Below are 17,034 nucleotides of genomic sequence, written 5' to 3'. Positions count from 1 at the left end.
TCTTTAAAAAAACTAACACATTGTTTTTATGACGTTCGTCATCCTCACTCATCTCCCTCCCCTAACAAATGATAATAAAGCTTTCTAAACAAGCTGGTTATTAGGTGTGTACTACATTAGTAAAATCTTTCAAAGTTGGAAAACCTTATGTATGACATTTCAGAACCTATTCTAACTCCCTAGCAAGTCTACAATAAACCTACTTTAGGGATATTTTATGTGTGCCTTCCACAAACACTCAAACAGCTTTTAAAGACTAATCTGAAGAAAGATACAGCCAAAAGTGTTTTAGCAAGCAACATCAGAATGACACAAGCTAAAAGTAAAGGTACCAGACCAATGGGAAGCATAGTAGAACTCACAAAGTGTTTTGAGCTGTGTAGACCTAACCACTTGCATCACACACACAAAAAAAGAATATCCCCATTACAAAACTTAAGGCAGAATATATGAGCCAAAGAAGTACTCTTTCAATGGCAGCTGCATATGCAAGATAATGATTAAGAAATCACAGTGCTTTCTTTCCTTTCTCTCACTCTTTCCAACCTGACCAGGTCTAAGAAACATCAGTAATAGCAATAAACATCAGAGACAGAGCAAGGAATCTCACAGTCTAGACCACAGGTTGGCCAACTACTTCTTTGGTGGCCTTGAATTATCTTCTTTTCTCTCAGTCTTGAATTGTAGGATAGGGACACAAACACTTCATCATCCTGTGTAAATGGTCATTCAACTACAATTTGGAAGGTGGTCTTGTATCACACACAAAACAAACGCACCTGGCCAGTAACACCACTAAAATGACACATACCAGCTTGTGGCAGGAATCCCTTTTTGGCACTTGTCCTGGTAAGAGAAAGATGCAAAATGGGGCATGGAGGGGGTGGGGGGGTGGGAATCAAACCACATTCATGCAAAGCCTGCAGACCAGTGTGGTGCATCTCTCATATCATGCAGCAGTGCATGCCTGTATCACCTGTTCCACGCTCCCTTCATTAGACCTGAACCGTCCTTCAGTCACTCTCAACTCTCCTTCCTACTTACGGGAAGAAGGATATTTATATTGAGAGAGAGAGACTTTTAAAAGCTACAGAGAAGCAGCATTAGAAATTCAGGGCTTCTGCTAAAATATTTTCATTAACTGTACTGCTCTCAGTGAGGACACTTGCATCCTCGTTGCTCATCTTTAAGAAATTTACCTCCATTATTACCACTTACTCCAGGCAGATTTCATTTTAACAGATTTTGTGCTTTAATACAAAATCCAGACTGAGCAGCATGTTGAAAACATGCCCATCTAGGAACGGCCATGTGTTTTGCACTTTCAGAGCCTTTAGGAAAATCTCAGGCCACTACTTCCCTTCAGTGCTCCACACCTCTGTGAGTTCCAACTGGAAAACAGTTGTGGCTGGTAAACACCACAGACCCTCCAGTATAACTTCAGTCTTATCAAGCTGGGTGCACAATTTGCTCCACAAAAACTCTACACTTTTTTCCAAAAATATGTAAAAAGCTTTACTGAATCTCCTCCAAAAAATTAAAAAGATGTAATCTTAGTTAAAAAGGTCCACCTTTCTTTATTATTTCCACACCTTTTAGAGCAGCACTTTAGTAGTTCACCTATTCTCATCCTGAGCCAGTATTTAGGGCTACTCACAGATACAGTACCATAACAACAGCAACTTTTCAGAGCCAACAGGTTCTCTGCCTGCAGCCAAGTTGTAGGAATCCATAAAGATAATTCTCAAAAAAGCCTGTAAAATGTTAAGATTAGGCTGTAAATATGTATTTATGCATAATTAAAACTGATGAACCCTTGCTAATTATCGTATCACTCACATTGTGGCATCATCTAACACTCCATTCAGGGATTAGGATGCTTCCATAGCTAGAAAAGAACAGGAGAGCACAACTGTTGCTCTGAAGACAAACAGACCATTGTGAATGTTTTTTTTTTAATGTCAGTAAGTAACAGATATCCATGATGATGAAGAAATGCAAGAAAGAAGTGAGATCAAAAGTTTGCTTTTGAAAATTGAGGAACAGACCTGTTAGTCTCTTCAGAATAGAACACAGATGTTCACCAAAATATAAATATATAAGAGCTAGATAATATATGCAGCTTGACACTGATTTGTTGAAATAACTGCAGTAGAAAGCCTTTTGACATCCGCAGTTCTGGTACATGGAATCCTGAATAAGGGAGTGCTATCTATTGTAGGAACAAAAAGAAACAAAACCACGTCATAAACAAATACAAGATCAGAATTGATCAGCATTAACTAGAAACATCTTCTGAGTTTTTTACATTCATCACTAGCTTCCTAAGCAGGCACATACCCAAAGTTTGACTTTGTCAGAATTCTGACTCAACAGTCAAAATTTTCTAAAATGCAAACTCACATTTTCTCTTGTATTTTTGCTTTATATTTATACCAGTAACTTGATGCCTGAATGAAAAAATCACTCTCTGAGCTCTAACTGTATCCTCTTGTAAACTCCTGATTCCCACAATGTTTGACTTTACTGTGAATTAGACTGTCATATGTATCTTTCATAAATAACTTTGATTAATAATAAATAGACCTGCTCACTCTCAATAGGATTTACACTCTTTAGTTAAGCTCAACAGCTTGTCCCAAGGCTGGCCTATCCTAACAATATGAATAAGCAACCAAGAGAGATCGTTCCATAGAATAGAAATTAATTCTTCTGTCATATTCCAAAACGATTTCCTTTATACTTGTGACAGAAGAGGGAACCTAAGAGAGCCAAATAATTTTTGCAACAATGCAAATTAACAGATCCCATTCCATTTACTTTCAATTCCAGAAGACACGACTCCTCAAGTCTATTGTCTCTACTTTGACTGCACAATCAGTATTTTTTCACTTCATCCATGCAGTGAGTTATAATCAAGTCCATCACTACCGTAGTCTAATTCACAATCAGTGGGTACAGTCCAGCCTGGCACACACTTGGTACGTTCATAGCGGGAGGCAGAACTGCAAACTTCCTCCGATTCTAGTGCCACCAACGCTATTGTAACTATTTTTCTGTGTTATTTAGTAACAGAGAAACTTGAAGCCAGAGAACGATCACTTTGTTGCAGCTTGGATTTATTTCATTTTAAGAAAAAATTTAAACAGCACAACTGCGCGCAGTTAGACTTTGGTAACCTTACAAAAAAGATCGGGCCTGGAGCACGGCATGCCATTAGCCCAGGCTGCCTGGGGAGCCGACACGCTCCGTGTCACAGGCGAGGCGCAGCTGCGGGCAGCGCGCACGGCCGCGGGGCAAAGGCCGAGCCCCGCCGGCTGCCCGGGGGCTGCGCTCCGCCCCGGGACCCCTTCGCAGGGACCCCTGGCAGGAACCTCCCGCAGGTATTTCACGCCCGTCCCCCCAGTCAAGCGACCCCCGCCCCAGCGGCACCAGAGCCCGGCGGGATCACACGGACAGAGGGCCCGACGCGGCGGGACAGGGGAGGCGCAGGAGGGCGCGGCACGGCTCGGTACCTGCCGGGGGAGCGCCTCCGCTCCGCCCCCCGCCGCCGCTGCCCGGGAAAGGGGAGGCAGAGGCAGCGCTCAGAGCTCTGGCGCTGCCTCCGGCAGCTGCGGCACACGGGCTCCTCCAGAGCCCTCCGCAGCCCCGGCTCCTTCTCCCCAGCGCGGCGCGCAGCATCCCCGCCACTCGAGACAGCAGCGAGCGCTCGCTCGGCGCAGGCGCCGCCGCCCCCTGCCCCTCCCGCCCCGGGACGGCCCTGGAGCGGCCGGGACGGGGCGCGCAGGCGCAGAGCCGGCCCCGGCTGCCCGCGGCATTCCCCGCGCCGGGGCCCTGCTCTTCTCCTGCCCGCGCTCCATAGGGCAGGGAGGCGTCCTGCCTGCCCGTGTTTGCGGCGGGAATCCCGCTGGTGGTGGCTGGAAATTTGTACTTCCAGTTCGGCCTGCAGACTGTGACATACAACATTGCCGAGGTGGAATAGAAGTAGAAACCACCCCGCAACATCACCGCTCCGAAGGGTTTTCCGCACTTACCGAGGCAGGCAGCCGCACTGGGTGCCACTACATCCACCCAGGGGCACGATGGACATCCTTCACCTCAGCTCGCCGTCACTGAAGGCGCAGTATCACTTACACTGTGAGCTGTGCCTTCAGCTGGGGGTAGTTATGGAAGGGTTAGCTTGAGCTGACCTTTGAGCAACTCTTCCCTGAACGATGTACCCTCAGACTATTTTTAGTCTCTGTTAGGACAGAGCAGAAGGCTTGTTACAGGAACAGCATGGTGTCTTCATGCCTCTCCAATAGGATAAAAAAGCCTGCACAGAGGTTCACCTCTTATTTCTACGAAATATGTGAGGAAAAGGCAACTGCTGTATCTCAAAAGCGGCCGAAACTTCTGACTGCTTGAAAAGGAGCATGATGAATAGTACAGGCTTAAGACATGCCGCATGTCAGTGCCTAAATGCTGAGGAAGAACATAGAGAAAATCTACATGACAGGTTTGTTGACTGGACACGCTCTGTGCAATCAAAAGTATCACACAGATGCTCAAAGATCTTTCGACAAGAAGAAATTCATCAGCACAGTTACCCCAGTATAACTCAACATGTGCATGACGATACGTATTTCTCATTCATGTGGTGTGAAAAGGGTTTAAATTAAACTGTGCTTTTTTTGGTATGAGACAGATCAGATAATTTGGTAACTTAAATTGATGAAGTGTCTTATGTAGACATGTGTGCACAGTAAAAACAGATAGTCTTCCAGACTAAAGGATTATCAAAAAATTTAGATGAGCAGGTTTCTCTTTCTATTTTAGAATTTAAACGATATTGCCTCATTTTTCATAGACTGTATAACACTGGGGAGGTGAGCTCCCTGTGAATATAAAATTAGTTGTTGTCATTAAACAAAAAAAAACTAAAATACTGTTAAAGCCAAAGAAAAGCAAGACTGGTATATAAAGCATAGAAACTTTCTGCTTATTTTAATAGTTAACTTTCGTTCACTGCTGCTCTGAAAGCCCTTTTTAATTTTCCTATGTTGCAATGTCCTAAAATCGAGTAGTGCTTTGCTGACAGAAATATATAATAATTTAAAAAAAAAAAATCCTTACTATTTTTTACAGAGCTGTTGAGGATTTGCATTATTAGGTACCTGGGAACAGAGCAGGAATTGTAATAGACAACACTGTTAAATTGACTTTGTGCTAAATATGAAGTTCTCCAACAAAATAGCATTTTGCTACGGTTTTGAATGAGTAAGTCACTGCCTGAGCTACCGCTCACTTAATTGCTGACGGTTCAAAGTGATTTTGAGGAAAACCCTTTCCATTAAAGTGCTCTTTAAATGTCACTCTGTGGTTTTTTCAGTCGGGGCTGCCGTAACACACAGCATTTGCAGCCTCAGACATTAAGACTCCAGAACAAAGGCGCACAATAAGTATATCTGAAGTGACACGAAATATGAGGTGAACACTCGCTTTGCTTCACAGGAGTTCATTTCGTTGGTTTTTAGCAGTTGTAGAACGGCGGGCATTCGCTGACAGCCACGCCGAGCCCACAAACCCCGTGAGCCCCATCGCCTGAGTTAGCGGGAATCCTCTGAGGCTCCTGCTCCGGATTATTCCCCTTCAGTTGAAAGCGAGCAGAATCCCTGGGGCTCGGCGCGCCAGGTCTCTGTGTGAGGCTGCCGGGCCCTCTCTCTCGCCTCCCGCTTCCAGGCGGGATGGGATGGACGACGCCTCGCCCTCCCCGCCGCGGAACGTTTAGAGGCCGGAACCTGCCGCCCGCCTGGCGGGGAAGAGGCGGGGGAAGAGAAAGGAGCGGACGCGGCGCCGCCGCCATTGCACAGGTTCCGCTCCCGCCGCCATTCCCGGCCTGTCCCGGCCATGTACCGGCCGGGATTCCGCGCGCCGACACCTCCCTACGCGGGCGGCGGCTTCCGGAGCCCTCCCTCCGGCGGAGGGCCCCTGCCGCCCTCTCCGCGGGGCTACGGGAGCCCCCACCACACGCCGCCCTACGGCCACCGGCCCGGGCCCTACGGCAGCGGCCTCTCGCCCCGAGGCCCCGGGTTCCACGGGCGCTTCGGGAGCCCCTCGCCCGGGGCGCAGACCCCGCGCAGGCCGCAGAGCGTCAGTCCCCGGTACCCGGCTCCGTACGGCGGCGCGTCCCCGGCCGGAGCGCCTCTGCACCCGCCGCCGCAGCACAAGCGCTCGCCCGGCGGCTTCCAGAGGCACTTCCAGGTATGGGGCAAGGCGGAGAGGGACACGGGGATGGAGGGAAGGAAGGCGGGAGGGAGCTGCTGCTTCCAAGCGGGGCCCGTAGCCCGCTGGGGGAAGGCACGCCGAGGGCTTGTGCCAGCGCAGCATCCACCGCCAACAGGATTTTCAGGGGAGAGCGAGGCTTGAACCGCACTGGGCAACATCAGCTTTTCCCCCGCCCATTCCCCCGCAGTAGAGAGGAGGGACAGAGCACAGGCAGCTGTGATGAGGAAAGGCAAGAGAGATGAGGAAAGGGAAGAGAGATTCAGGCCTGGCGCGTTGTGAAGACACAAAGGGGCAGCATTTTTTTTTTTAATATTTTGTCGTATGAAGGTCGAGAATTAAGCCCCGGCCGAAACGGCAGCAAACACCTCTTTGTCCTGTACGTGCCTCCCTCTGATCAGTTTTCTTTAGTGCAGTGGTGAAGCGCGGTGTGCTTTTACTTTGCCCGTGTTGTCCTCCAGCGTGGGAGCTGCCCTGTCCACACCCTATCCACACTCGGAGTTTTCAGGGACACGGACAGAGAGCAGGAGTGCTCTGTTAAAGAAAATTAAGCTGAGGCTCCTTTAAGCAGAAATGAGAGCATCTGTTGTGATAATGACTCTCATTTTAAAGTCTGCTTTGCTCTGAAAGCTTCTGTTTGTATAGTTTTCCTGAAAGCCATCAACAACAGGTTCTGTGAGTTAAGCTGTTTTTCAGCTGTGTTAGTTGTAGCATGTGGGATATGCACACAGGGATGACAGTTCTCAGGATAACAACTTTATGCATATAACTGGTTTTATGCAATATTAAAGAAACTTTAAAAGTGTAACAAATGACACGTGCAGTACAATGATAGTTTTTTTGTGCTCTTATTGATACTTGAAGGATTAAAGTATGATAATGAAGTCACATCTTAATAGAGATGAGTAAAATCTTAATGTGCCTGCACTGTATTGTCACGTGTCCATTGAAGACTAGTATTATTTTTTTCTTATGATGCATTTAAATCAGGAACCTCACAGTTGGTGGAAGGGGATCATTATAAAATTTACACATTTTCTTCAGCACAACAGCAGAGACTCTCCTGGTGTGGAAGCCAACAGATTGCACAACCTCAGTGCCTTTTGAAAAAGCCAAGCGTGTGGCATTTCTGCTGCAGGTGATGGAGGGACAATTTATGTCATCAATGTCTAATTTCCCTTCAAAAAAATCACTCTTTGGCTGTTCAATTAAGTGTTTTTTTTCAAAGCCTGCCTTAAAATTAATTGAGCAGAAGAATATGTAGGAATCCTTTTGTCTTTTGGTTTAGCCAGAACTGTTTCATGTCAGGATCTGAGGACAGGAACCCTCCCATAGGCTCCGTTCTTGATATAGGAAACCTGACATAAAGTCAGGTTACATTCTCAGGTTAGGAACATGACATGAAGAAGGTACAAGTTTGAATCCAGTCTCAGACTGTCACAGCATCTTCCATTCTCCCCTTTCCTTCTTTACACCTTGTGAGTAGTTTAGGAGCACTGGCCTGATGGCAGTTCCTTCAGACTCAAAGGATGTTGAATGTCTGTAGCTTTGCCCAGGACTGAAGAAATGTGTGAGTCTGTGCTTCTACGTGTGTACGTACACATGAGCTGTTCTTCCTGGGAGGGCAGTAGAGACAATCATAGAGGGAGTTAGTCCGATAAACCATGAGTCCTCATCTGCTTTGGTGTGGACAAGGATCTCCGCCCATGAGGCCATAAACAGATTCAGGTAGAGGGCCTTTCTGCATTTTCTAAGCATCAGATTTCACGTGAGGCATGTGCTTTGTCCCCTCTCTTCTGTAGATCCTGTTAAGTGAACTCTACTGCCTTTGACAATTATGATGCTACAGTCACTTTTGAGATGATAGTGGCCCTTTAAAATTGCATTGGAAAATCCAAAAGCCAATTTACGTTTACTTTAGTGTTCTATTAATGTCATGCCGTTAGCATTCTGTATCCATTTTGTGCTCAAAGACTTTCATTCTTTGAAACAAACAGAAAACTTGAAGAAAAACATACTGAAATGGCTAACAGCCTTCATGTGGCCAGTAGTTTACAGCACTTTCTGTTTTTTTCCACAGAGGTGCTTCTGCTTTATATTTTATGAAAACATGTTTCTGGAAGCAAGGGCCTGTAGTGACAGGACGAGGGAGAATGCCTTTAAACTGTGAGAGAGTAAGCTTATATTGGATATTAGGGAGAAGTTCTTCATTGTGAGGGTGGTGAGGCACTGAAAAAGGTTGCCCAGAGAACATGTGGATGCACCATCCCAGGCATTGTTCAAGGTCAGGCTGGATGGGGCTTTGAGCAACCTGGACTAGTGGGAAGTATCAGTGTCCTTGGGAGGAAGGTTGGAACCAGATGATCTTTAAGGTCCCTTCCAACCCAAACCATTCTGTGATTTGTCTTTGTTGCATTTCTTATCTCCATTTAGAATTCAAATAGTGGTAATGTTTCATTCCCTAGACTCAGCAGGAATTACTGAACTAGCTGCTAGCAACAGCTATGGAGTGGTGTGGATCAAAAATTATTACAGAAAGTAAAACAAATACTACCCTTTTGAAATGGTACAGTGTGAGGATTGACTAATTTTTGTATTTTGTGCACATGCCAGCAGCTGTAATTACATCAGGTGAAGCAAGCTGATAAAGGAAATGACTGTCCTCAGTTTCAAGGCACTGTTACTCCACTCAGTAACTTTTTCTACTCCAAAGAGAGATTTGTTATCTGGAGAAAAAGTACAGAGGATAGATTGGCTGTTTCTTTAAGGAAAGTTCATTGAGAAAAGGCTGTTTGCATTAGTGACAACTAAGAGAAAGCTGTCTTGGGTACCAGATAGTGCCTCTTGCACTGAATGGTTTCTCTTGTACAGGTGGGGCTGATTTCCTTTTCCACTGGCCTATAATGTGAATAATCACATTTTGTTTGTCTTCCCTAAAAAAAAATTCAGGGGGAAAAAGCATATGATGATTAGTATTCTAAAATAATCCACATGCTTAAATTAAACATGTACTGAAGGCTGTCAGTCTTGTATTACATAATAATAAATTTCCTAGATTTCAAAAATGCTAAAATGTCATGGTTATTGATGACCTGCATCATATTGTAGTGAAATTTAAATTATTAAATAAATCCATACAAATGAGCCTTACCAGTGAATTATTTTGCTCCCTTTCACTGAGTACTGCAGATCATTATATCATCTCATGCCTTTTTTGCCTTCTGCAGATTAAACACAGCAATAAATGAGCTCCACATTCAATCAGTTTTGTTAATCTGTCAAAATTAAAAGGTCTTCATTAAATGTGGTGGTTTAGACATGGTGGGGTTTTGTGTTTATTTAGGACAGAATGCACTGGGTACTGCTGTTTCACTGCTAAATGTGAGTGCTTAACATAAATGTCACTGTTGCTAGAACATGTCAGCTTACTCGAGGAAACTCCAAGCCCCTTAGAGTGTTTTTTAGATGCATTCTGAGGTGATTTTCTGACCTTCCTGGGGTTTGATACAATATAGTAATTCACCACCTTTTAGAATTTTTTCTGTTTTGAGATCATCCTCTCAGCTACATAACCTAGCTGCAAAGAATCATTAGAAACAAGTGCCCTGTAAATAAGACATGGATGTTCCCACATTTGATCATATATCCATTATCACTGAACTTCAGTACTTGAAAAGTTCTTGCTGGAACCCCATAAACATGTTCCTGCCACAGCATGTTAGCAGAAACAGGTTCAAGCTGTTTGAGTGAAATCTATTCTTCTGGCTAAACATTGGGTCTTTGACTTTATGGCACCATTTCTCAGTTTTGCTCAGAAATTGTTTCATGTGATCTATTTACATAGATACTGTTAGGGCTTACTAGTCAAATTCAAATACCATCCCTGCTGATCCAAAAATTCAGAGGTGGCAGGGTTGTGGGGGAAAGCAGCCATTAATCAAGTGCTTTTACCCTGCTTTACAGAATCTGATAATGAGCCACAAGGCATCCTTGAGGTTGCTGTAGTCATGCAGAATGTAATGGGCATGCTTGGAGATTACTGTGTATCTCAGTAGTGTGGGTTGCTTAACTTTGGTTAAAACAAATTAATTTAAATAAGTACAGCTTTAGACAGAACTTCACCTTTTAGAGGAGTGACTCTGAGGTCAAAAAGGGATGCTGCTAACAGGAGAAAATTATTATAGTAGTTTCTTTATGTCACAGCACTCTTAAGCTGCAGACTTGTAGCAGCTTTACAGAAGCAATTGTCATAATCCTTGATCTAAAAAAAAAAAAAAATCAAAAGCTCTCTGCAAAAGTCAGTACCCACTAAGTCACTGATTACCACTGAGACTGTATAAAAAATAAAGTCATCTGTTCTCAAATTTTACAGAACACTGATTTGGTTAAAAGAGGACTTTTTTTTCCAATGAATTCTTGGTAACTATTTGCATTATACAATGCTGTGTTCAATCTGTAAGTACTTAATATTTGACTTCTGCTCTTGTTAATATTGTCAACTCTTTCTGAGCATCTAACTCCCTGTTTTGTTCTTCAGCTTTTGTTAGACATGTTGACAGATTATGAAAAATAGCATGAGCTGCTTTTCTGCAGCTATGTGCCAGAGTGATGTAAACAAGTATTTGGGAGAAGACTGTGGTGGTGCTTTTTTCTTATCCTGGTAAATCATCATTCATAAGTAAAATACATTGAAGTTAATATTTCCTGAGGAAGATGCAAGTGAAGTGTAGTAATTATGATTAATAATTGGCTTCAGAGCTCTACTACAGTAGAAGGAAACATTTTTTTTTTATTTTTTTTTTTTAATTTTTTTTGTTAGTTTGAATTAGATTATTAAATGTTTCTTTACCTGATGGTTTTCTTCCAAAGGGATCACCCAGGACATCTACTCCATTTGGTACAGCGCATGGCAGAGAGAAAAGAGTGTCTAATGATGTGGAAAACTATTACAGACCTTCAATGCTTGAGGACCCATGGGCTGGCCTAGAGCCAGTTTCTGTTACAGACATAAACCAGCAATACAGCAGTGAGCAAACAACATGTACTGGTAAAAAAGGGAGGTATTTCAGCTAACACTTTTAAAGGCCAAATAACTCCATCTTGTCAGGAAAACTTTGGGACAGAATCTTTACACTTACACAAGATGAACAATAATCAAGACCTTAGATAATACTTTTATTTCATCACATGTCCACCCTTTTATCCTACCTTTTTTTATTGCATTGGATATTTTTATGTGTGGGAGGCAAAAGGAGTGGTAGGAAAACTTATATTTCTGGCTATGTGGAAGTGCCTACCAGCTCTGAAGAACAAAGTGTTCTTTAATCACCAGCGACTGATTTGTGACTGTTAAAACAAGTTTCCATATACTTACCTCTCCCATGCCAGATTGTTTGCCTTTTATTGTGAAGTATCTTAGGGAGTGGTATTTTTTTATGTTTCAACAATTTTACAATGAAATAACTTGGAAGTAAAATAAAGTTTTGTAAATCCTTGTTTTGTAATGTATAAAGAATATTTTAGGAGCTTTGTTAAGGTGTACACGTTAACACAGTAGTTCTCAACACTGAAATTAGGTGACTTCTGTAAATGTGCTTGTATGCTGTAGTTAACATCTGGTTTTGTGCATAGTAATTCTTGTTAATCGCAGTGTAATGTAAAGTTGAAACATGACTTACAGCCATCTCAGGAAACAAATGTATGGGTTTTGGAAAGTTTAATTTGTTGAACAAACTCTTGAGTCACAAACTCAATTCTGGAATTGCTTGTTTTTATGTTTAAAAAATATATATTTGGATCAATATTAGAAATTCCTGGATTATAGTAACAAGTCTGTTCAGTGACAGTTTAGGTCTAAAGGATGCAAAACATCAAGCTTACATAAATGCAAATGTTCTTTCTGGACCCATCTGCTAGAATAGTACAGAATAAATAACAGGTTTTGTTACATAGTTGACATTAGTACATGCATAGCATCTTTTTTTAATCTGTTTTATATTTTTCAATTATTTTTTATTATTACTTACAGCAGGGCATCATTGCCAGGAGGATTGTTTTATTTGTTATATGCTATATTTTTATACTGAAGAGGAAAGCAATGAGTTGGGGTTTTTTTTAGAGCTTGTCTTTATGTGGAAGATCCATGCTTAAATACAGGAGTGAATATCATAATCTAGAATAAAAAAGAAATAGTTCCAGCTGCAGGCATGTTCTTAACTTGCCATGTTAAGCCTGCAGTAGTGAGATACATTTTTGTTGAACATACCACTATTTGTTTGTTGATCTTGACTTTTAAGTCAAGGTACAGTGTAAAAACTTGCTTAAATAAAACCATTAGTTTGGTTTTCAAAATACATGTGTTCTTTTAAGCTTCTTATATACTCAAAACATATTTTTGTTGTCCTGAGGCATGGTTAGGTAGAAAAGCACAGGAAATCCCATTAAACTGTTCTTAGTAAATTGTCTTTTGCCAAGGTAGAATAGTCCTCAGTACTCTTTATCTGTTTCAGCATGTTAGGTTAGCACTGCCTTTGAGAACAATTTCAAACTGTAAGGGGGGGGTTAATGTGTTGAAATATGCTGAGTCTCTTGTACTAATAGGACCACAATCTAAAGTATGTCACTTCTGTCGTTCCCCAGTTGGCCCTGAACTAGTATTATATCCAAAAAGGCTGCCTCAAGAGCTGAGAACATAATGCCTGCTGGATATCAAGAATGGTTAAATCTTCATCCCAGAATCAAAAAGTGGTGCCTTAAATGGCAGCTATCAGTATTGTAATCTATAATAGGTACCAGTGAAACTGAAATGACTTGACAAGTTGTAGTCTTTAGAATTTATACATAAGTTAATCAATGCCATTGTGAAAATTGAAGTGTAAATTTTTCTTTCTTTTCTTTTTTTTTTAAACCTTGTGCTGTAAAGCTCACAGAAAAAAAAAAAAGTTGTAGTGTGCTTAACCAAGCGCCCTGTTTTGTTGCTGTTTCCCATGTAATTGAATTGCAATTTATGTTTTGCAACATTTGCTGATCTTGGAGAAACAAAAATTATTCTATTTAAGAGAGTTAAGACATGATGTGTTCTCAGGTACGAGAAGAGTCTGGGTCTGGAAGGGAGAAAGGAAAGGGAAGGAATTCTTGAGAGAAAGGAGACTGTTAAGAGGTGGGACTTCATACACAGTAGCCAGCATGAGCTACCTTTGCACATTGCAAAGATGGATTTTTCCACTTTGGCAGCATTGCAGTTGACCCAGGCATCAAAGCCAGACTCCTCTGATAATAACTCTTAACTCCTGGAACTAGGTATCAGACATCAGTGAAGGTAAATGTTCCAGAAAGAGAACTGAGGAAATAATCTTGAAGCCCTGTTTAATCCATGCACACCTTCCACAATGCCATCTGTTAAACTGCTGCTTCAGTGCACATCATGATATGACTCAACAATTTTAAGTACATCATACTGCTAAAGGCTACAGTCATTTGGTCAAGCATCAGCACCAAAAACTTAAAAAGGATTCACCTTTCTGGCTTCTGGCAGAAATTCTGTAATTACAGTAAAATTTAGATATGTCATTGTTGAAGACCTGTAAAATGCATGAACACATGTTCAGAACTATAAATATAATGTACTTAAAGCCAATTTAAGCTTTGCTTTTCTTGCTGTGATATCCAGGAAGCTTAAGGACATATCTCCTCTACAGTTTTTTTTCCTTTTTACCATTTGGCAAACATCCTGTGGAGAGAGGGTATATCACTTCCTCATTTGTTAATGAAGCCACTTCATAGTACCAGTATGATTCTGGAAATAGCATTTGATGATAAAATGTAAAGCACTAAATACATCTTCTCTTCATGAGCCCATGAAACACAAAATTGTGCTTATGTCTTGTTAATGAAGGGATTCTTCTGTAATGAACACACTGAGTATATGGACATTGCTCTTTCTTCTTGGATTTCAAGGTAAGTTAGCTTCTTTTTCGGAAGTTTGGGTTCACACACTTTTCCATTCTGTTTTGTTTGCCTTGTGTTTTGACGTTCTCTTCAGTTGTTATAAAGTGTAACTCATGACTAACTCTTCCAGCAAAAATTTAATTCGCTTGTTGCTGCTTGCTCCTGTGTTTAAGAGTGAACTGCATCACTACTACATTAACAAGAACTTAAATCAGCTGAGAACATGTGTAATGCAGTGTGTAACATGTGTAACACACTGGGTAGGTAGTTACCTCAAGATGTGCACTATAATAGTTCAAACTTCAGGTTAGGGTTTTCTTTCCAGCTTTATAATATTCATTCTTCTGTGGCACTCAGTATACACATTGAAATTGTTAAATTATTTAAAATATTAGAATTTAAATTAAAATGGGATTTTGAAAGTTCATGTTAAACTCCTCCTCTAGATTAGAGGTAATGAACTGAGATGTGGCATTTTCCTAATGTCAGAGCTGGGAACATTTACAAGGTAAAATGTGGCTGGTCAGCAGAATGGATAACTACTTTTTCAGTCAGGTTTCTTTTCTTGTTAAGGACATCTTTATGTTCTCTTAACTTTACATAAATTATTTCATTAGAGATCGGGGCGGGGGAGGGGGGAATTTGAAAAACGCATTATATGGAAATTCTACAAGTAGCTGTTCACCTTCCTCCTAAAGAAAAATTTTTTATAGTGTGTTTGGTTTTCAAGCTGTGCTTCTGAGTAATCTCACTGAAGTTAGAGGATTTGTTCATACATCTGGGATGTATAAGTATCTAATGTTACAGTTTGAAAATTCTGTCATCCATTTATCTGTCAGTGTTTTTTACCAGCACTGCAGTTTATCCTTCTGCCTAGCAATTACTCTGAATTTGAATTCATACATGTGTTTTTTATATGACTGTCTTGAAATTAATTAAACTCATTCTTGTAATATTTTCCAAAATTCTCAAGAGTAAAGACTATTCTCTTTTCCCCAAATCAAGATTTGCTTGCCTTCCTTCTATCTTCTTGGAACTGGTGGAGGAAAGGGAGTGTTGCCTAAACTGATGGGTGAAGAATTGTCTAATGATTTTCATGTCTCAGACTTTCAGAAACATACATAGGTAACTAGATAAACTTTTTTTCTCATTTGAGATGGTTCAAACAATTTTTTACATCACAAGAAATGAAAGAAACCGAGTTGTGTTTACACTCAGCAGTAATGCGGTTTCAGCATTCAGTCATTAATTCACAACCAAATTTTTTTGCCTAAAATAACTTCTTGTCTGTACATCTCAAAAGGCACAAACTGATTCAGTTTCATTCTCTGCCATTTTCACTTAAATGTGTGCTTTACTGACATACAATTTAACAATAATTTCTCAATCTGAACTTCTGAATTTTCTTTTACAAAATAAATAACTAACTCTTGAGTGATAGATCTCAAATCTAGGCTTCCCTTTAATCTATTTTAGATCTGGCTAAAAAGGCTTTATCTCATCCCATTGCTTCCTTGATGATACTAAGAAACCTGTGTCTCCTGTGCTAGAGACAGCTGGGCAGATGTTTGGTGTGTGGCTGCCCTTCCTGTCCTAGAAGTTACCCCTAGACTCCCACCATGCCAGTCTAGCAGGGCCCAGAGGCTGCTTATATGGAGACAAATAGTAATCCATTTTGCATCCCCAGCTCTATGTGGGATTCAGACTGCATCAGGGGGTTGGTTAGTACACATCCCGGATTTTAAACTTCATCAGCATTTTCTGCAGTAAAATCACAGGTGAATTCCACTGCTGTTGTTTCACTTGTCTGTGGCTGTTGCACGTTGTTAAACATTTGTATACAAGAATGTAACTCCTGCAGCTAAAAAGGGTCATAACAGTACAGTTCCAGAGTGAAATTTTTAATTCTGCTGACAGGCCTGCTATTACAATCTGCACCAAAAATCTGCATGTACTACCCTGCTTCTGTGTAACAGTAACCTCGATGTTTGATGCTGTATTAAACTACACTTAAACCTGGTATCCGTATGTATTTTGCCACAGTCTAATTGCTGTGTATTCGAGGTAGTTAAAAACTGTTACTGTAGAGTCAGTGAGTTCAAATCTTTGTTGTATGCATGAGGAAATTCCTATGAGTTCAAACCACTGAACATCATGTCAATGCAACTGTTAGTATAAATACCAGTAAAGGGAAGAACAAAACCTCTTTCTGATGCAAATCTTTCTCTTTCCAAGCATGACAGAGCTAATGTTAAAACAAGGGAGGAGGAATCAAGCTAATTGACAGCTTCTGTGGATGCCTGTGCAGCATGAAGCACAAATAACAGAGCTAACATAAGCTTTAACAAGCAGATTGACAGGTAGGGAGTAGTATCATCGATAATTCCATTGTAAGTAGCAATTGCAGTGTTCTTAAACCACCACCTCCTGTAGCTTTATGAAGATTTTTAGGTTAATGTAAAATAAGGCTTTGAGCTGTATTCCCTTAAGATGTTAGAAATTAATGTTATTATTCCTACAGTTGAGTTTGCAGAAGAGACTGTCTTCACTTGTCTGTGAAGTTTAGTTTCTTTGTTGTTTTTTGTTTTTGTTTTTTTTTAGCTGTGAAAAAAACAGGATTTAAAAATCTCAGGGATTGTAACAAAGAAAAGGGAGAATTAACATCTGCAAATGGTCCAAGAGTACAACTTGAGTTAATAACTATAAGAAGGCACTGATATTGATTATTTGCCATTGCACTTTCCTAAGGCTGTTTCCCTTGTCTGTAAATTTTTAATAGCCTCCTGATTTCTATAATAATTAAATTACACTAAGGAAAATTAC

At 41.2% G+C, this 17,034-nt stretch overlaps 2 protein-coding genes across 9 annotated transcripts in view; one reads left to right on the top strand and one right to left on the bottom strand.

The window, feature by feature from the left end:
* SUGCT (succinyl-CoA:glutarate-CoA transferase) overlaps nt 1–4,113 on the bottom strand; it is a 315,620-nt gene extending 311,507 nt beyond the window's left edge. For 3 of the 8 annotated variants that reach the window (XM_086844700.1, XM_086844724.1, XM_086844716.1), the window contains exon 1: nt 3,516–3,735. In XM_086844700.1, the coding sequence (XP_086700826.1) occupies nt 3,516–3,681 (166 nt within the window). In that variant the 5' untranslated portion in view covers nt 3,682–3,735. Of the gene's footprint in view, nt 1–811; nt 1,755–1,839; nt 1,889–2,048; nt 2,285–3,515; nt 3,741–4,034 lie in introns of those variants that run through there. The other 5 variants (XM_023919527.2, XM_086844708.1, XM_086844682.1 and 2 more) reach the window with 5 other exon arrangements.
* Nucleotides 4,114–4,179: 66 nt separating this feature from the next.
* On the top strand, nt 4,180–15,211 carry MPLKIP (M-phase specific PLK1 interacting protein). The gene is made up of 2 exons (XM_086844762.1): nt 4,180–6,243; nt 11,134–15,211. Exons 1-2 carry the CDS (start codon nt 5,890–5,892, stop codon nt 11,335–11,337), a joined length of 558 nt encoding a protein of 185 aa, XP_086700888.1. The 5' UTR covers nt 4,180–5,889; the 3' UTR covers nt 11,338–15,211.
* Nucleotides 15,212–17,034: the final 1,823 nt, after the last annotated feature.

This window comes from Cyanistes caeruleus, chromosome 1 (assembly GCF_971803275.1).
Source record: "Cyanistes caeruleus chromosome 1, bCyaCae1.hap1.1, whole genome shotgun sequence".
Taxonomy (NCBI): domain Eukaryota; kingdom Metazoa; phylum Chordata; class Aves; order Passeriformes; family Paridae; genus Cyanistes; species Cyanistes caeruleus.
The sequence above is the reverse complement of the archived record's forward strand: the minus strand, read 5'-3'. Positions and strand labels throughout refer to the sequence as shown.